General features: G+C 38.8%; 1 protein-coding gene across 1 annotated transcript in view; it reads left to right on the forward strand.

The window, feature by feature from the left end:
* Positions 1-10,462: 10,462 nt before the first annotated feature.
* Positions 10,463-21,729, forward strand: part of EFCAB13 (EF-hand calcium binding domain 13) — a 135,243-nt gene continuing 123,976 nt past the window's right edge. The window contains exons 1-4 of the mRNA XM_053570499.1: positions 10,463-10,962; positions 12,049-12,164; positions 14,582-14,742; positions 20,490-20,604. Coding sequence (XP_053426474.1) covers positions 10,947-10,962; positions 12,049-12,164; positions 14,582-14,742; positions 20,490-20,604 — 408 coding nt within the window. The 5' untranslated portion in view covers positions 10,463-10,946. The remainder of the gene's footprint in view (positions 10,963-12,048; positions 12,165-14,581; positions 14,743-20,489; positions 20,605-21,729) is intronic.

The following is a 21,729-nucleotide window of genomic DNA, read 5'->3' on the forward strand; positions in this document are numbered from 1 at the left end:
TGATTCTCTTGCCTCAGTCTCCCGAGTAGCTGGGACTTCAGGTGCCGCCTATATATGTGTATTTTTTTGTTGTCGTTGTTTAGCAGGCACAGGCTGGGTTCAAACCCACCAGCCCTGATATTATGTGGCCAGTGCCCTAGCCGCTGAGCTACAGGTGCAGAGCCTATTTTTAATTTTTTTTTATTATATTTTTTTTTGTAGAGACAGAGTCTCACTTTACCACCCTCGGTAGAGTGCCATGACATCACAGGACTCACAGCAACCTCCAGCTCTTGGGCTTCAGCGATTCTCCTACCTCAGCCTCCCGAGCAGCTGGGACTACAGGCACCCGCCACAACGCCCGTGTATTTTTTGGTTGTAGTTCAGCCGGGGCTGGGTTTGAACCCGCCACCCTCGGTATATGGGGCCGGTGCCCCACTCACTGAGCCACAGGCGCCACCCTATTTTTAATTTTTTTAAAAGAGATTCTGTGTTGCCCAGGTTAAACTCTCAACTCGTGGGCTTAAGTGATCCTCCCACCTCAGCCTGCCATTAGCTGGGCTACTTACAGTGGGGATTGTATTAATTATCTATTATTGCTGCCTAAGAAATTATCCCACATTTTAGTAGCTTAAAACACCAAACATTATCTTGCAGTTTCTGTGGTCAAGAATTCATGACTGGCTTAGCTGGGTGGTTCTGGCTCAATTTCTCATGAGGTTATAGTCAAAAGTGTTGGCCAAGACTGCAGTCAGTTGAAGGCTGTAAGGAGCTGGAGAATCTTTTTCCAAGATGGTTTACTCACATGGCTATTGGCAGGAGGTCTTAATTCCATGCTGGCTGATGGCAATAGTTCCTTACCACTTGGACATCTTCAAGGGACTCCTCATGTAACTGCATGACATGTCAGCTGGTTTCTCCAGAGGGAGTAGTCCAGAGGAAAGCAGGGAGGAAGCCACAATATTTTTTATGACTTAGTTTTGTGTCACACCATTGCTTTTGCCATACTCTATTCATTTTAAGCATTTCCCTAAACCAAGCCAACATTCAAGGGGAAGGAGGTAGATGCCATCTCTTGAAGGAAGGAGCATTGTGGACAGAATGATTGCCCCCTAAAGATAGCCACATCCTAATCTCTAGAAACTGTGACTATGAACCTCCATGAAATAAAGGAGTTTGCTGTTATAATTATCTTGAATTAAGGAGATTATCCTGGATTATGTAGGCAGGACCAATAATCACAAGTGTGCTTATAAGAAGAAGGCAGGAGGGTCAGAATGAGAATATCAGAGTAAGAAATATAATGGTGGGAGTAGGTTACAGGGATAAAGCCATGGGTCAAGGATGCAACAGCCTATAGAAGTTGGAAAAGGGAAGAAATGGATTCTCCCTTACATCATCCAGAAGAAATACAGCCTTTGACTTTAACCCTTTAAGACCATTTTGGACCTCTGCACACCAGAAGCGTAAGATAATAAATTTGGGTTGTTTAAGCCATTAAATTTGTGGTCCTTTGTTACTGTAGCTACAGGAAACTAATACAGACCTCAAAGTGTTTGAGGACATATTTAAAAACCACCACAATCCACCCTCTAGCCACAAATTATTTATAGTTCTCTCATGTGCAAAATAAACTCATCCTTCTCAAGGCCCCCAAATCTTACCCTATTATAGCATCAACTCAAACTTCAGAATCTTATCCTTTACATAGGTCCAGGGGCATAGGAGCCTTCTTGGGTTTAATTCCTTATCAATAGCTCCTTAAATACATCTCAATCTGAAGTTCTGTGAACTAAAGGAAAAGGTTATATGCTCTTTTCCCACAACAACCAAAGTAAATGGTGGGACAGGCAGGATAACTGGTATAGTATACAGAAACTCCGGTTCCAGCAGGTGGAAAACAGGAGGCTCTCAAAAGTCACCAGTTCATAGAAATCTGAAATCCATTTGGGAAGTTTACAGTCCCACATTCCAAGCCTGGGAATAAGTCTAAATAGCTTTTGGTTCCACCCTCTGGACTCATTCTCTAAGTCATCCTTTTATCATGAAAGATAGCATGTGTTGACATTTATATAGTTTTTCTCAGCCTGCTTCTTGCTTGTAGAAAGAAGAGAAAGGTCCAAAGGCCTCTTTCCTTTTTATACTCTCTTTTGGCCCAAGCTTAAATTGTTTCTGACAATACAATTCTCTGAAAAAAAAAAATTACAAAACTCCTGTGACTCTTACTGGGTTTTAGTCTATGAGATAAAAGACATACCCACAAATTTCTTTGAGATACGTCTTTCTCTATGTTGGGCTTCTGCTAGAGGACAAACACCTATCCTTAGAAGCACTGATGTTTGAATGGGAGGACCTGTGAGGTATACCCTTAAAACCTTCAGAGGGTCTTTTGTCTGACTGAACAGAATTTGGAGGTACCACCCTTAAACATCACTGTGATGAAAGCCAGTGCAGCAATAAAATAGAAGCCTATATCCTTTAATTCTGGCACATGATATCCCAGGAGTGATTATCTCCCAAGCTGCTGACTGCGAGAGAGAAATAAAATTCTATCTTTTCAGAGACAGGGTCTTGCTCTGTAGCCTAGGCTAGAGAACAGTGTCATGATCACAGCTTACTGTAACTTTGAACTCACAGCTCAAGTGATCTTCTTGTCTCAGTCTCCAAAATAGCTGGGATTATGGGCACACACCACCATGACTGATTCATTTTTAAAATTTATTGTAGAGAAAGCGTCTTGCTATGTCACCCTGGTCTCCAGCTTTGGCCTCCCAAAGTGCCGAGATTACCAGTGTGAGCCACTGCACCAGCTTCAAAACTGTAATTGTTCAAGTTTTGTTAAACATCCACAATCTGTTGATCAGCACACAGACTGAACCTACCATAATCTTTACACATTAATTAGAAGTTGATGCATTATGAATAGGTAGAAAATGTGCTAACTCCATCAATAGAGGTAAGGAGTGGGAAAGTAGGATGGAGGGTGGTTGGAGGTATTTACAAAAATAGAAGACATGTAACTGGGCGTTGTGACGGGCGCCTGTAGTCCCAGCTGCTCGGGAGGCTGAGGCAGGAGAATGGCGTAAGCCCAAGAGCTGGAGGTTGCTGTGAGTCCTGTGACGTCATGGCACTCTACTGAGGGCGGTAAAGTGAGACTCTGTCTCTACAAAAAAATAATAAATAAATAAATAAATAAAAGACATGGTCTTAGCACTCAGATTACTTTAGAATCTTTAGGGAGATTATATATACAGTTTATTACTATTACTATTATTATTTTGAGACAGAGTCTTACTATGTCACCCTTGGTAGAGTGCCACCCTTGGTAGAGTGCTGTGGCATCGCAGCTCACAGTAACCTTAAAGTCTCGGGCTTAAGCGATTCTCTTGCCTCAGCCTCCCAAGTAACTGGGACTACAGTTGTCTACAACACCCAGCTACTTTTTTGTTGTAGTTGTCATTGTTCTTTGGCAGCCCTGGGATGGGTTCAAACCCGCCAGCCCTGGAGTATGTGGCTGGCACCCTAGTTGCTGAGCTACAGGCTCCAAGCCTGTATATACATTTTAAAAGCACCAAAGAATTACAGACCAATATCTCCAATGAACATAGATGCAAAAATCTACAACAAAAGGCTAGCATAATGATGTAAAAAACACATTAAAGCAATCATTCACCAACATCAAGGGAGAATTATCCCTGGGATACAAGGATGGTTTTCACATATGCTAATCTGTAAATGTCATACATCACAATAACAGAAAGACAACAAAAATCATATATGATCACTGCAATAGATGTAGAAAAAGCATTTGACAAATTCAACATCTTTTCATAATGAAAATGATCAACAAATTAGGTATAGAAGGAATGTACCCAACACAATAAAGACCATGTATGACAAACTCACATATGACATACTCAATGATGAAAAGTTGGAAGGCTTTTAAGATCAGGAACAAGAAAAGGATGCCTATCCTTACCACTTTTTTTCAACATAGTACTAGAATTCTGGCCAGAGCAATTACGAAAGAGAGAGAAATAAAAGGCATCTTAATAGGAAAGGAAGAAATTAAATTGCTTCTGTTAACAGCAAGATCTTACATACAGAAAACCTTAAAGACTCCACCAAAAAACTGTTCAAACTAATGCACTAATTCAGTAAAATTGCTGGATACAAAATTAACACAAAAAAATCAGCAGCATTTCTATATGCTAATAACAAACCATGCAAAAAAGAAGTTAAGGAAACAAATCCATTTACAGTAGGAAAAAACAACAATAATAACAAAGCCAAAACAGTTGTTAATTTAATTAAGTTCCTGAAAGATCAGTACATAATGAAAACCATAAACATTGATGAACAAAATTGAAGAAAACACAAATAAATGAAAAGATATGCCATGTTTATCCATTGGAAGAATTAATGTAGTTAAAATATCCTTACTAACCCAAGCAATCTATAGATTCAATGCAGTCTCTGTCAAAATTCAATGTCATTTTTCATGGAAATGGAAAATCCTAAAACTTGTATGGAACCGGGTAAAAGAACCCAAATAGCCAAAGCAATCTTGAGCAAAAGGAACAAAGCCAAAGGTATCACACTACCTGACTTTGGAATATACTACAAAGCTATAGTAATCAAAATAGCATGGTATTAGCATATAAACATATTGACCAACAGAACAGACGGCTCAGAAAATAAATTCATGCATTTACAGATAATTGATTTTTGACAAAGGTGTCAAGAACACACAATGGGAAAAAGACAATTTCTTTAATAAAAGGTGTTAAAAAAACTGGTTATCCATAGGCAGAAGAATACAAAATTCAACTCAAAATGGACTAAAGACTTAAATATAAGACCTAAAACTACTAGAAGACACAGAAAAACTGGCACAATGATTTGGGCACGAATGTTTTAGACATAATCTCAACAACACAGGCAACAAAAGCAAAAATAGACAAATGAGATTGCATCAAACTATTAATAAACAGCTTCTTCAAAGTGAAGGCAACAACCCAGATAGAAAATATTTGCAAACTATAAATGTGATAAGGTCTAAAATATTAAAGAACTCAACCCAATAGCAAGAAAACAAGTAACCCGATTAAAAAGTGGGCAAAGAGTTTGAACAGACATTTCTCAAAAGAAGACATACAAATAGCCAACAGGTTTGTGAAAAAATATTCAACATCATTATTATGTAAATGTAATTAAAATGACAATGAGAAATCACCAGATACCTGTTAGGATACACTTGTTAGAATGGCTAGTCTCCAAACAATGAAAAGTTAAGTGTTGACACGGATGTAGAGAAAAAGAGAACATTTATACACTGTTAGTGTGAATGTCAGTTACTACAGCCACTATAGAAAACAAAATGTAAGTTCCACAAAAAATTAAGAATTGAAGTTCTGTATGATCCAATAATCCCAAATCTGGGTATACATTCTGAGGAACTGAAATCAGTATGTTGAAGAGATAGTTGCACTTCCGTGTTCACTGCGACATTATTCACCATAGCCACCCTATGGAATCAACTTGTATCTGTCAGTGGATGCATAAAGAAAATGTTTTAGGGTGGCGCCTGTGGCTCAGCCAGTGGGGCACTGGCCCCATATACCAAGGGTGGCGAGTTCAAACCCGCCCTCGGCCAAACTGCAACCAAAAAATAGCCGGGCATTGTGGCGGGTGCCTGTAGTCTCAGTTGCTCGGGTGGCGTAAGCCCAAGAGCTGGAGGTTGCTGTGAGCTGTGATGTCACAGCACTCTACCGAGGGCAGTACAGTGAGACTCTGTCTCTACAAAAAAAAAAAGTAAAAAAAAAAAAAAAAGAAAATGTTTTATACTATGTATACACAATGAAATATTATTCAACCTCAAAAAGGACAATTCTGTCATTTGTGACAATTTGATGAACTTGGATTATGCTAAGTGAAGTAAGCCAGGCATAGAAAGACAAATACCAACTGGTGTCACTTATATGTGGAATCTTAAAAAGTCAAACTCATGGAAGTAGAGAGTGGATACCAGAACCTGCCAGGGTGGGGAAAGAATGGAAGAGAGGTATGGGGAAATCCTGTTCAAAGGACACAAAGTTCAGTTAGACAAGAGGAATAAGTTTTTGAGATTGATTGCATACTATGGTGGCTATTAATAATAATGTATATTTCAAAATTACTAAGTGAATAAATTTTAGATGTCTCACCACAAAAACTGAGGTGGTGGATACATTATCTTGATTCAGTCATTTCATATTGTATACATATATTAAAATACATTGTAGTCCATAAATATATACAAATTATGATGTCAATTGACAAATTATCATTATAATTAAAGATAAGTAACATAATAACAATGAGTGTACTAAAAATGCCTATAAACCAGGGTTTAAGAAATTAATGAGCACAGTAGTATTTAAAATTTTTTTATTATTATTAAATCATAGCTGTGTACATTAATGCAATCATGGGGCACCATACACTGGTTTTATAGACCATTTGACACATTTTCATCACCCTGGTTAACATAGCCTTCCTGGCATTTTCTTAGTTATTGTGTTAAGACATTTATATTCTACATTTAGTAAGTTTCACATGTACCCTTGTAAGACGCACTGCCACGGACCGCCCTGCCGGTGGATTTCAGTCCGAGGGAAAGCAGGGAGAAGAAACGAGGAAAGTTGAAAGGTCGACGCAGGAATGACAGTCTGGCATACAGCACTTAGTGAAGCATGCAGCTGCAAAATTTACTGAGAGTATATGTTGGTATTTATACATTTTCTTTCCAAGGTTCAAACAATGCAATCTTTATTTTGCTTATGCTTATAAATTATCTTTGTGTCTGCATATGCGGTTTATCATGCATTACATGTTTTCAAGGTTTTGCTCTCCGGAGGGAGGTGGTTTATCAGTAACACCTGCTTACTCCCTCTTTTCTCAGGAATGTCAAGGTTTGCAACTTCTCTCAGTTCTGTAACTCTTTTCAGTTTCTTACGATTTTATTTTTAAAACAGCTTGATATATTCCTTTATGTATAATGCTTGACTACTTCTATATATATTTTCTATATATTTTTACTCTTATTAGTAATTATACTTTGATTTATAATTGATTGTTTGTTAAACATTAAACTACTCTATTGATTTGTATTACATATGAAAATTAGTGAAGTAAGATGTTTTTCTAAGTAAAGTTTTACTGCAGGTGGTGATAGTGCATGTCGTGTTGGAACATCTTGTTTAAACGTCTTGTTTGCTGTGCCTGCATTGTCTTAGCTCACTGACATTCATGGTGGGAACATGCTGTTGTGCAGGCTTACTTGGAGCCACTGAGTCTGGCACAGTCATACTTTTTGTGCTATATCTGGATCAGTAAACCATTGTGTTCATTCTTTAAAACCTTATTGATTACTTATCAGGACAAACAGACATTCAGTCTAACATGCACGTACACTGTAACAGAAAGCCATACCCTTAGGTTAATGCGATAGAAAAACAGCATGCTGGGCAACATTTCTGTTGCTGCGCACACTGGGGGTGCTGGGGGCTTCGCTCCGGGGAGCACAGACCTCCTTTCCGTCATTTTACAACGCGGACAGCGCCACCTCACTGCGGCATGGTGCCGAGGGTGCGGCAACGCACCCTAGGTGTGGTCCCACCAATTACCCTTCCTCCGCCCATCCTACTCCCTCCCCTCCCTTCCCCCCTTCCCCAGCACAGTATTAATGAAGGAATTAAATGCTGCAACAGTTATTGAACACTGCATGTACATTTTTGGAAAAATGAGAAAGTTGAGACTCAGCATAATTTCCCTAAGCGTATACAGTAAATACATAGGATTTGAACTGGATTGATCTATGTTGTTCACAAAGTAGATAATGAATTCTGTTGGATTAATCCATGTAAACAAATTTTATAGATACATTTGTAAAGAAAAGGTACTTTAAATCATGGGCCATTTGGGGAAAATATTTTTCAAAACGCTCTTTATTTGGCAGTTAAACTTTAGCAAGCCCTAAAAATGATCAATTCCACCAAACTGAATTTATACAACGTTTTAGCGCCACAATATCTGGGGAAATCCAGGAAAAATCGCTTTGCCTTTTTTCTTTTGCCAACATCAATCAGTTCCCCTGCAGGATACAAAGAAAAGTTAAAACAAACAAACGAACCAACTTATCTGTTCCACAAGGAAGTGTTAGTATTCTGAAAGGGAGCCTGGGACTAATTTCAGCAAAATACTGGGACGAGCGGCCCTGACCTGCCGCCCCTTATTGAGCTGCAGAAACCAAGGATGGAATGAGTTAGAAGGGTGGGCGGACGCATTCAAGGGATGGATCGAACGCAAAATTGAATTGGGGTCAGACCCAGGAGACAGCGTACCCGAGAATGAACTGAGCAGCAGGAAGATTAGAGAGAGCGCAGGCAGGAGAGTGAAACCGGCGCCGGGAGGAAGAAGCGCGGACAGGAGCGCGCCCCGCGCGTCCATGGCGCGCGGTGAGGTCACCGGCCCTTATGAGGTGGCGCGGCCGAACGTGACCGCCTGGCTGTAAGGTCGGCGCGGAGGCGCCGCTGAGTTCAGCAGCTTCCCGCGCCTCAGAGCTCTGGGGCGGAGACAGCTGAAGAGCTGGCTCGCCCGCCGGGGTCTGGCGCCCGCCCCACGCCGGCGGCCGTGTGGGCGGAGCGTCAGGCTTGGTCAGGTGACCGCGGGGCGGGGCCGCGCTTGCGCAGGAGCCGGACACTGGTGGAGCCGGTGTGGCGCGGCCCGGGGACGAGGTCCAGGCGACTGCTGAGAGCGCGGGCGCTGTAGACTGAGGGAAAGAGAGACAGACAGAGGGAGGGAGAGAGGAAGGAAGGGACTACCGGCAGTCTGGTAGTGGGACCCCTAGGGGTCATGGGCAGGGAGGAGAGACGAGACTTAAGGAGGAGACGCGAAGGGAAGCTGACAGCTGAGAATGCAACACGGTAGAACAGAGTAACAAAGGGGAACCGGTATGGAGCTGGGTGAAGGAAGGTTCCAGAAAGAAGAGTGAAGCGACCGAGTGAGGAGGCCGAGGAGTTTGTTTAGCAAACACTGAGAGGCCGGCCGCCTCAGCACGAGCCTGTGACCCCGCTGGCTGTGGCTGAGGCGACCGGTCGCTCAGTATTTGATGGGTGATGACTGAGAGTTCTTTGCTGCGGTAGCCGCAGTGACGTGAGTGAAATTGCTATTAATGGGCGTTTGCACTCCGTTAATAGGGAAAGCGGGAAAATGAGTGAGGGGGCGGCTCGTGAGGGAAGGGTGGTGTGAGAGGGAAGAAGACTAAGTACTCTGTGAAGGGATGTCCTGTGGAGTCACTTCTCAGTGAACATAACCTCATTTTTCTTCTCGTAAACGCTGACGACTCCATTTTCCTTCCAGCTGCTACCTTAACTTTTCTTGTTGCTTTTACAACATAACTACTGGGGAGAGCCAGCTCCGCTGGCTGTCTTGTTTCTCTCCCCGGTTCTCTTGTACTCTCTTCAGAAAGGACTTCAGATCATGTCATTCCTCTGCTCAGAACTCTGCAATGCTTCCCACACCTTCAGAGTACAAGCAAAAGTTCTTACTAGGGGTCTCCATGATCTGTCTTCCTCCCTTAACCTCTCTGATCTCCTCTCCTTTTGCTGTCTGTGTTTCAGCCTCATGGGCCTTCCTACTGTTCCTGAACCTTCAGGCTACTTCTTGCCTCAGTGCCTTTTCTCTCTGTAATATTCTTTAAGATATTAATCAGCGGCTCTCTAGTTCCTTCAGTTATGTGTTCAGAACTCTCCCTCTCAGTCTGGTCTATCTTGGCCACCTATCACACTTAATATTCCCTTCCCTTTTGCTTTTTTTTTTTGTTGGTGCCTGTTACAGGTAACGTACAATCTACTTTTTACTTATTTTTCCATTTTATCATCTCTCTTTCCAACTAGAAGAATGTAAGCTCTATGAGGTCAGATTTTGCTATTTCTTTCCAGAGCCTGGAAGAGAGCCTAGCAACTCATAGTAGGCATACAATACATATATGTTAAATTCATGTGTGGAGAGATGAATGGAAAGATGCTTGGAGATGAGGGATGTATCTCCATCCATTTTTCTTGATTGGTACCTGAAAATTCATAGATACATCATGGGATGAAAGGGTTGAGAAATAATTCTATTGTCAGAGTTATGGGGAAGAGACATCCTATGTTATTTTTTTCCCTCTTATTTTGGAGAGGCTTGTATGTGATTTATCCATAAAATTAAATCTGCCATTTTTTTGGTAATCAGATTAGTAAATTGCAATCTTTTCAAGGTTTATTTAAATCATGCCAACTCTGCTGAGTTAGGTACTTTGATGACTTAAGAAATCCTGGTGAATAGTTTAATAGAGTGGTCATTCATTCATTTATCCTTCCTTCTCTTCCTTTCTCCCTTAATTCCTTTCTTCCCTCCTTTATTCCTTTTCTTGAACAATACACACTCACACGTTATGCTTGATACTGTGAGAAATAATTTTAAGACTAAGTTACCAGTCCTAGTTCTTTAGAAATTTAGGCTATAGTTGACCCAATACTCTACATGTGAAAAATAAAAATACAAAGCAAATGATTAATATTAGTTGACTGATGAAGACAATAAGAACAATGAAGATAGTACCATGAGCTCGGTGCCCATAGCATAGTGGTTAAGGCGCCAGCCACATACACCAAGGGCCAGCTAAACAAAAATGACAATTGCAACGGAAAAATAGCTGGGCATTGTGGTGGGCACCTGAGGCAAGAGAATCTCTTAAGCCCAAGAGTTTGAAGTTGCTGTGAGCTGTGACACTATGGCACTCTACCAAGGGCGACATAGTGAGACTGTCTCAAAAAAAAAAAAAGATAGTACTATGGAAAGTAGTTTAGAGATTGAATTGGTTAGCGAAGATCTGGAGTGGTTACATAGAATGGGTTGCTGCAGAGACCTACAGATGTCTGATGTCTTCTGAGATGGGTATACAATTAAGTTTTATTTTTAACTTATTTTGAACTCCAGGAATGTTGGACACGCCACATTCAAAAATAATTACTGTAACATATATCAGAAATAAATATAAATGATTTTACAGAACTGTTTTTCCATTAGACGCAATATTAATACTTGTAGTTAAACTTTACAAAATGAAAAAGACACTGATGATTGCAACTAGCAATGTAAATAGTATAGCTAGCACTGTAATAAACAGCTCATCAAATGTGACTTGGTTATGAGTAAAAAACATTGTGAAAGTTTTAGGAAAGTATTTGTTACTGCATTTACATAATGTGAAAATCTTTGGTCTTAAACCAGGGTAAAGCATTTTTTTGCTTACAGTATTGCATTGCGAGGCAATGTTGTATGATGGTGAATAGAATGGGGTTGGAATTAGATTGCTTGAATTCAAAATTCTGACTCCATTATTTGTTGGCTATGTGACCTTGGGTAACTTGATCTCATCAAGTCTTTATTTTCCCCATCTGTAAAATAGGGTTGATAATTTCTTTAATTCTAATTTAATTTTTTTTGAAGAGAGGATCTTGCTATGTTCCCAGTCTGGTCTTGAACTCCTGGTCTCAAGTGATTTTCCCTCCTCAGCTTCTCAAAGTGCTGGGATTATAGGTGTGAACCACTGCATCTGACCAACAGTGACAGTTTCTTAGAGGGTAGTTGTGAGGAATAAATGAAATAATTCATGTCAAAGTGTTTATCATAGTGGCTAGCAACAGTAAGCATTTAATAACATGAGTGATTACTACTTTTTCAGCAATTCTGCTTCTCACGGTTTATTTGAATAAATAATATAATTGGATTTCTTATTTCAAAAAGGATTTCATTATTTCTCCTTAAACTGCAAACGGTACAGTTAGGGAACTGGATGATCTGTGATTTATGATCTCCTGACTGCTTTTTCTAGCTTTGGTTCACATGCTGTGTTGGTGAAATTTATTACTTATTATACCCTAAGTGAGTTTTCAATAAAGAGGTAAGTTTAGGTAGGTAATATAAGTACTTAAGGTTCCTAAGAAAGCATGTGATATTTTCTTTCTCTTTTTTGGGCAGGAAATCCTTTTGTGTCATTGCCCATTCACACTTGTTCATCAAGGCCTTTGAGTTCTCAAGGGCAGAATTTACCTCTGAACAGAAAGATGGAAACTGAAGTACATTTATTCTGCCAGGTATTTATTCATTAACAGTTTCTAGTTTACATTATCTCACAGTCATAATTCATAGAGAAATAAAGCCATAAGGAACCTGTTTAATAACTGTAATGACATTTGGGCTCAGTGGACAGATAGGACTCTCATCCCGGCAACCCATGTAACACCAAGAGATCTTTTGTGGTGTATGAAGAGCGTATTTTCAGTGGTAAGGTCCTGGATAATTTCTCAGGATATCAAAGAATTAAACTTAGGTGAGAGGTTGCAGATAATGTAATTAATGATGTGGAGCCAAACCAAAAGAAAATATAAAAGATACCAATTTCTCCATCTGTGCTTCAGGTTTTTATGCCCCTTTTTCCTTATAGATTTTCCATTCCCCTCTCTTTTGGCTAGTCAAATAAAACAAAATCTGTCAAGTAAAGACAAATCTGGACAGTAAAGAGAGACATTATTCAAAACAATTTTTGCAAGAGAAAAAAGAGTACTGAAATAGGAGTGGGACCATTGCAGTGGAGATAATGCTATGATCATAAGATTTGCCAACATCTCAAGGGTTAGGCAACAGGGGTTTTTTTTTGTTGAGAGGAGTAAGGCTGGAAACCAGGTGTGGGTAAGTGGGATGAAAGAGTAGTATGATTAGATGAATAGGATATTTTAGCATGAGGCCAGGCTATTTTGTTCTGATTTTCAGTGAGGGTAAAACAATTCAGCTAATCATTTATGAGAGAAAGAGTATTTTGATAGTCTGTGTCTGGGATTGTCAAAAGTAATGACATAAGTAATGATAAGAGGGGGTGTTTATGAGTCTTATCCTCATATGAGGAGGGGTAGTTTGCAGTAAGCTGTTTTGTAGAACATAAAAAGGTGGGAAGATCGCATTAACTTTCAGTTTTCTGGGAGTACAGGTTTCAGGTAAAATTCATCACTGCGAATTGAGAGTCCTAATCCTTCAAATTAATCTTGATCTGATGCTGCCATGTGAGACAAAATCTAAAAAAATAATTTCAGTGATTCTTGATAGGTACTGAGATATGTGCTTTATATCATATATATTTAAAAATTTTTTCCACTGTTTTATACCCAGTACTTGGTTAATTTTGCACTTGTAAACTGATTTTGAAGATGATTTCTTAAAAAGTTAATATTAAAATATCATACGAGTTTGTTTTCCGTAGTCTATATAATTTATACTTAATGGATGGTTTACCTTTAGCCATAGGCTTTCAGAGATTCTTTCCTTTCTTTTTCTTCTCTGTTAGTTTCTACTAACTATTTGACTATTTCCATTCACCCAGCCTTTGGCTTAACAGGTTTCTATGCCTCTCTGTTTTTTTAGGTTCCTCACCTTCCCCCTACCTGTTTTCTAAAATGTCTTTACTAATTTACATTTCTACCAGCAGTAAACAAGGATTCCTTTTTCCCCACATCTTTGCCAAAACTTATTATCTTTCCTCTGTTTTGGTAACAGCCATTCTAACAGGTATGAGGTGATATCTTGTGGGGTTTTTTTGTTGTTGTTAGAAACAAAGTTTCATTCTGTCACCCAGGCTGGGGTGTGGTTCAGTAGCACAATCATAGATCACTGTAACCTTGAACTCCTGGGCTCAAGTGATCCTCCTGCTTTAGCCTCCCAAAATGCTGGTATTATAGGCGTGAGCCCCTATACCTGGCCCTCATTATGGTTTTAGTTTCCATTTCCCTGATGATTAGAGATGTGGAGCATTTTTTCATATATTTATTGGTCATTTGTATCTCTTCTTTTGAGAAATGTGTATTCAAATCCTTTGCTAATTTTTAAGTGAGATTATTTGCTTTATTGCTATTGTGTTATTTGATTTCCTTATATATTTTGAATATTTACCTTTCATCAGGTATATATCTTGGAGATATTTTCTCTTTTCTCTATAGATTGTTTCTTCACTTTGTTGGTTGTTTCCTTTGCCATGCAGAAGGTTTTTAGTTTGATGCAATCCCATTTGTCTATTTTTGCTTTTGTTGCCTGTGATTTTAGAGTCCTATCCAAGAAATCATTCCAGACCTGTGGCCTTAAGGCCTCGTGTGGAATTCTAGATCCTTAAGTGGGACTTTTTGATTGAATCCAAATTTTTCACAACAAAAGAGCAAAGAAAGCTAGTGGTAAACTTTTGCAACTTGATGCTGTAAGAGCCAGATTCCAGTAATTGCTAGATATATTCATGAATGCTATGGATCTTATAGCTGCCTAATGCACAAAGGAAAATTGGGTATTTAGAATATGTACTTAATCTGAAATAATGCAGTCACGAATAAAACCTTTTTTTTACAAAATTCCTTTGGTAGCACTATTTGAGAAATAATATTGATCTAAAATTAATGATTTGATCCAGAATATCATATTTAATGTGTATGTGCAAAGAGAACATGCCTGATTGTGGCTGTTGATCATTCCCTAGGCAGAAGAAAATATTGACTTATCAGTTGATGATTCTAATTCTTTTGTAACCAATTTACCATCAAGAAATATTGACAGCAAGAAATATGTCAAGTGTTCTAAAACAATAGAGAAGAAAATTTCATCCAAAATTACAGGTTCAAGCCTAGAACACAAAAAATTGTAAGTGAAAAACTCTGAACTTAATTCATTGAAGTACACTTTTGCAGATTTAAGAGAGCCAAAGGGCTTGATGCGGTCGGTGGCTGACACTTAAAATCCTAGCACTCTGAGAGACTGAGATGGGAGAATTGCTTGAGGTCAGGAGTTGAACACAGCTTGAGCAAGAGCAAGACCCTGTTCCTACTAAAAATAGAAAAAAATTAGTCTTGCGTGGTGACATATACCTATAGTCCCAGCTACTCGGGAGGCTGAGGCAGGAGGATCCCTTGAGGTTACTGAGAGCTATGATGACACCACCACATGTTAGCCAGGGTGACTGTTTCAAAACAAAAATGAAAGCAAGAAACAACAACAAGAAAAAGGGAGAGCAAAAAATGTAGTTTGTGTTCTCCATAATGTATCCCATGTGTAGGATCATGTGTATTTGTGGCTGTTGTTTCAGGAGCATAGTTTAAACTCCTAAATAGCTATTCCTACAGTTGTTTCTTACTTCTCTCACAACCATATGGAAGCCTATAAGTTTGTCTTAAGGGGAAGTAAGAAGGAAACAGAAGGTTTCTTCTCTCTGGGCTTGGATTTGTGTTTTCCACGAAATTAAGCTATTTGAATCCTTTGGCAGTTCTTATGTAGTGTATTGCCTACTTGCCTTTTGTTAGTAACAGAAAAAGGTCTAGCATTTCATATGCAACTAGGAGAAATACTCCATTTGTATTTTTAGTATTTATAAAATGACTAAAAAAGAAAAAAATTATTGGAAAGAGGAAAGCCTCCAAGTTCAGGGCATATCTTACTTTATCTTTCTCCAACGAAATGCTGATCCTAACTTGGTAAAGGTGGAAATTACCTGCACATTGTGATTGAAGACACACTGGAACCAAAATCTCTTCTACCTATCATAGCCTTTGTTTCCCTTTTACTTTCCTCACATTTTAATCACTATTAATTTTTATTAGATGACAAAAGCAAGGCAATTATTTCTAGAAGACTATAATAAAACATGTTATCTAGGAAGGAAAAGGTGACGGTGGTAGTGTTCCTTTACCTTCTTTCATTAGCATTGTTAAAATAGGTTAACACTTTGGTAGACACATGCTCCAAAAGAATGGGGTACAGGACAAATGTTTTTGCTTATTTGTAACAATTCATCCTTGTTCTATAAAATGTTTGAGGCAATAACTAAAAATTTATTGACACATTTATTCTTGTGTCAATCTAAGTAAAGAAACTGAGGCAAAATTAATATAGAGAGTTGATTTGAGCCAAGGTTGAAGACTGTACCCTAGGAGCCAAGGTTGAAGACTGGGAGGTGCTCTGGAGAAAGAAGATGAGGCTGAAGTTTTTAAATAAAAAAGGCTGAATCGGGAGAGGGGACAATTATCAAAGTTATTTTTCAGAAATTCTTATTGGTTGATAGAAATAAGGTTGATTAATGATTAGCTATACATTATGGAACTATAGTGTATGAGTAATGGTTTCTAGTGTATGGCATTGTTAGGTTAATTTGTGGTTACTTGGTGCTGATGCTCAATCTAGGAGTCCATATAACAGGCTGTTTTGAAATAATTATTTAGTTCAAGGAGGGAGTGAGATATAACTGTTACACTGGGTATGTATCATTTCAATGCCTGTTTGGGTTTGACAATTTAAAGGGGACTTAGCATTCTTCAGGTAAAAAGTTTCTTTTCTTTCTTACTTTTTTTTTTTTTGAGACAGAGCTTCAAGCTGTCACCGTGCCCTGGCATCACAGCTTATAGCAACCTCCAACTCCTGGGCTTAAGCGATTCTCTTGCCTCAGCCTCCCAAGTAGCTGGGACTACAGGCGCCCACCACAATGGCTGGTTATTTTTTGGTTGTAGTTGTCATTGTTGTTTGGCAGGCCTGGTCTGGATTTGAACCTACCAGCTTTGGTGTATGTGGCTGGCACCTTAGCCACTTGAGTTACAGCCGCTGAGCCTCATTTTTTTTTTTTTTTAAAGTTGAAAGATCAAAATCATGTAGTGGAGTGGAAGCCATAATTACATGACTCAGTTTCAAGAAAGATTTACTTGGGCAGGGGATTATACAGTAGCAGTAGACTATAGGGTGTGATCTACGGATGTTTCAAAAAATCAGCTTAGGAGGTCACTACTATTTTGTTTTTTAAAGAAATACATTAGAGTTAGAGTGCATTTCACATAGTAATAAGTAATGTTTTGTGAAATCGTTTCCATTATCATTCTCTTTTCCTCTCTTTCTGTATATATATGCTGCATCTCACCAGAAAATGTATTTTAGACTGTGGGCATAATCAAAATAGTAGAAAGTCATTTCCCCCCCTCAATGAATCCCCAACAATAAAAAAAAAAAAAAAAGAAAGTCATTTCCTTTAAGGCTAGAGGATGGCAGAGGGGATTGATCATAGGGCAGCTTCAGGAGGGTGAAAAGCAGGATAATGGGGTTCACAGGATAGGTATTTGGGAGATTAGATTTAAAGAAAAAGAGTATCAAAAGGGTGAGGTACATAATAAGTACATATAATTTTATTTTTTGTTAATTAAAAATAATTTAAAACCACAATAAATATGTAACATATTATTTGTCAATTTTAAAATAAATAAATAAATTTGAATTAATAAAGGCAAGGTACCTGTTAAGGAAAGGGAGTGGCATGTGTAATAAAAATGTTCCTTATTTTACAATTTTACTTAAGTGTACCTAAACCTGTTGTAGATACATGATGAGGTTCATAAATGAGATGAGGTTCATAAATCTGGAAAAGAGAGCTTTATTTTTCATAAAGGGTTGCAGTCGGCAGGCGGCCATTCTGACAGGTTGGGAACCATTGCTATGGGCAGAAACTGAGAGCAAGCACTTTGAGGGAGGGGTAAAGGGAACAGGAATTTATGCTGAGCAGGGTGGCTGAATACACATATTTAATAAGCTATAGGAGGAGTCGTGAATGTTTATGAAAGGAGACGCTGACTCCATGCCACTTCAGGGTTATATGTTCAAAAAATGGCTCTGTTGGTATGATCTGAGAGTGGAGTTTTCAATCCCCTGACATCAAAAGGTGAAGCAGAGGACACAAAGGCCTTTTGTACATAGTCTTTATAGACTGGCTAGAACTACTCTGTGGTTAGTGATCTCTGATCAGAAAGGATTGCTGGTCAGTTGTGTTGAAACTGCAAAAGAGAGGAGCTGGTTGAAGTTAGCAGTGGAGCAAGTCTTTCCAAAGGGCTGGTTTTGTTTAACCCTTAGGGAAGAAAGCCTAATAGCAATTATTGAGGGACAAAGTACAAGGCATGCCTGACCTCCCATCCCATCATGTCTGGGATTTTAGTTTTAAGGTTTCTTTGGGGTTCCCTTTGGTAAGAGAGGGTGCATTCAGACAGTTGGGGGGCTTAGAATTTATTTTTATTTCTCAATACAGTCTAGTTAGTCATTGCTCTGTTAAGAGTTGTCCTTGAAATTTAGATAGACCCTGGATTACCTGAAGTGAAGTATGCAGTTTCCAAGAGTATGGGACTTCACCTTTCAAATTTAATTCAGGCTAATTGTATTCATCTTGTTGTGTATAGTTTATGGGCTATTTGTATTATAAAAATTCTTGACAGTCCAATAAGCAGAAGAGCAAAAAGGAGAAAGAGGAGCAAACTAAGCAATAAGAAAGCAGGATAGTGGCTTGGCGCCTGTGTCTTAAGTGGCTAAGGCACCAGCCACATACACCTGAGCTGGTGGGTTCGAATCCAGCCCGGGCCCACCAAACAACAATGACGGCTGCAACCAAAAAAAAAAAAACAAATAGCCAGGAGTTATGGCAGGTGCCTGTAGTCCCAGCTACTTGGGAGGCGGAGGCAGGAGAATTGCTTGAGCCCAGAAGATGGAGTTTGCTGTGAGCTGTGATGCCACGGTACTCTACCCAGGGCGACAGCTTGAGGCTCTGTCTCAAAAAAAAAAGTAAGGATAGTGATTAAAAGGCAGTCAGCATCTAGTACCCAGACTTTAGTCTTGAAATACCATTTATTATTAAAAGGCTTTTTGAGCTGGGCATGGTGGCTCATGCCTGTAATCCCAGCACTTTGGGAGGCTGGGGCAGAAGGATCACTTGAGCCTAGGAATTTGAGTTATAGTGAGCTATGATTACACCAGTGAACACCAGCTTAGGCAACAGAGTGAGACCCTATCTCAAAATAAAAATAAATATAAGGCTTATTGAGAAATGGCTGATTATGTGTCTAAAGAGGAAATGTACAGAGAAACCTGAAACATATTATCTTCCAGAGATAAGTAAAGAAACTAACAGAAGGGCTGCTGCCAGAGATGCGTCAGAAGTACTCAAGAGCCTACATGAAGAGGCTCCCACCATTTCCCACCAAAAATGAGAAAATTGGAGCATCAATAAGAATAATAATTTCAGGAAATTAAACTCCATCAAATATATTTAAGTCTATGCTTTTAAGATGATATGTAAATGTAACCTATTAGTATATGAAAGAAAGTTTCTCTCTGTAGAAATATTCTAGCAACCAGGTGCAATGTTGTGCACCCATAGTCACAGTTACTAAGCAGTTGAGGTGGTAGAGTCACTTGAGTCTAGTAGTTTGAGGTTGTAGTGTGTCATGACTGTGTCTGTGAATAGTCACTGCATTCCAACCTGGAGAACATAGCAAGACCCTTATTTTGATAAAGAAAAAAAGAAAGAGAAAAAGAAAAGAAATACTCTAGCTAATGAGTGAAGAAGGAATGACGGATTTGTAATATAAATATTTGATTTCCCTGATGATTTACCGAAACTAGTTATGTCTAAATAGCTGCTAATACCACAAATAGAGAGCCAACTGGACATCATGTGCTTCCTGATGAAAAAACATCTATATAGTGTGTTTTCATCTCTTGCCCCCAATATTGAAAGTTCATATGACCAAGCTGCTAGAATCCTACAACCATAATAATATAATCAACAAGATTCATACTGTAGAAAATCTGCAAGACAAATGACATGGTAATAATAATAATAATAAGAAATGATATGGAAGGAGAATCTATGGATGAAAAGACATTTAAAAAGACATAATAACAAGCCATAATGTGGGGGTGTTACTGAATCCTGATGCAAAATGTTAAAAAAAGTTAGGACATTTGTGAGACAACTGGAAATTAGAGCACTGCCTGTATATTTGATGATATTAAGAAATTATTGTCTCGGCACCTGTAGCACAGTGGTTAGGGTGCCAACCACATGCACGGAGGCTGGCGGGTTCGAGCCCGGCCCCAGCTAGCTAAACAACAATGACAACTGCAACAAGAAAATGGCCAGGTGTTTTGGTGGGCACCTGTACTCCCAGCTGCTTAGGAGGCTGAGGCAAGAGAATTGCTGAAGCCCAAGAGTTGGAGGTTGCTGTGAGCTTTGATGTCACGGCATTCTACCGAGGGTAAGACTCTGTCTCAAAAAAAAAGAAATTATTGTTAATTTTTTTAGTTGTAATGTTGTTTTAAATTTTTTAAAAGAAGAAATACCTTATAGAGGTGTATATCAAAATCTTTACAGATGAAATAATATGACATTAGAGTTTATTTCAAAAATAATAAGGGATGGGGATATAGATGGAATAGAACTGGCCATTACTGAGGCTGGGTGATGGGTACATGGAGAGATGATTATGTTATTTTACTTTTTTATGTGTTTGAAAATTTCTCCAGTTAAAAGTTGAAAAGAAGAAGAAAAATGAAAAATATTCAGGAGCTATTCCAATTTTTGTGTAATTTAGGTATGAAGCATCACTATTCCTATGTAAAGAAGAAAAGTTCTCTGATTTTTCAGGAGGAACAAATATCAAGGGAAAGAAAAGTTTACAAATACAACAGCACAGTAAAAAGTCAGAGGTAAGTAAAGACTTGGAAATTTTTCTTTCATCCTCATGTGTTGTCCTTAGCCCCCCAAACATTCCTTTACATTTTAGTCCAAGTAAAAATAACAGTCTTAGATATTATACTACTTCTTCTTCTTCCTTCTCCTCCTCCTCTTCATTCTCCTCCTTTTTCTGTTTTAAAAAATAGAACTAGGAATCCTTTCAGAAGATTATGAAATTTTCACCCTTCTTTGTTCACTTACCAGTGTGTGTATACACACACACACACACACACACACACTCTTTGTTGTGCTCTGTTAGCATTTCTGCTTTTTAAACAATGATCTTAGGTGTTCCTTGGTTTGCAGCAGCAAAACTCCAATCTCTGCCTTTGTCTTCACATGGCCTTCACCTCTTTGTCTGTATGTCATCTCTCTTCCTTTCTTTTTTTTCTTTTCTTTTTTTTTTTTTGTAGAGACAGAGTCTCACTTTATTGCCCTCGGTAGAGTGCCGTGGCATCACACAGCTCACAGCAACCTCCAACTCCTGGGCTTAAGCGATTCTCCTGCCTCAGCCTCCCGAGTAGCTGGGACTACAGGCACCCGCCACAACACCCGGCTATTTTTTGATTGCAGTTTAGCCGGGGCCGGGTTTGAACCCGCCACCCTCGGTATATGGGGCCGGCGCCCTACTCACTGAGCCACAGGCGCCACCCCTCTTCCTTTCTTTTATAAGCACATCTGTTACTGTATGTATCATTTCAAGATCTTAATTTGATTATATCTGCAAATACTTTCTGCAAATAAGATCACTCTCATAGTTTCTGAAGAGTAGGACATGGACATGTCTTTTTGTGGAGCCACCATTCAACCTACTACATTTACTATGATACATTTTTAGATGTATGTATTTTTTTATTTTTCTGTCTTAATGTTTTTTGTGCTTCCTGAATCTGAGAATGCATGGCTTTCCTCAATTCTGTAATATTCTACTCTATTATCTTTTAGAATATTTTCTCTCTCTTAATCTCTTTAGTGTCCCTCTGGGTGCTTCTATTAGATATATATTAAACCTTATCATTCTATGTGTATTCTCTATATTCTTTAACATTGCTTTATATTTTTCTTTTTTTTATTGTTAAATCATAGCTGTGTACATT

Source organism: Nycticebus coucang, chromosome 18 (assembly GCF_027406575.1).
Source record: "Nycticebus coucang isolate mNycCou1 chromosome 18, mNycCou1.pri, whole genome shotgun sequence".
NCBI lineage: Eukaryota > Metazoa > Chordata > Mammalia > Primates > Lorisidae > Nycticebus > Nycticebus coucang.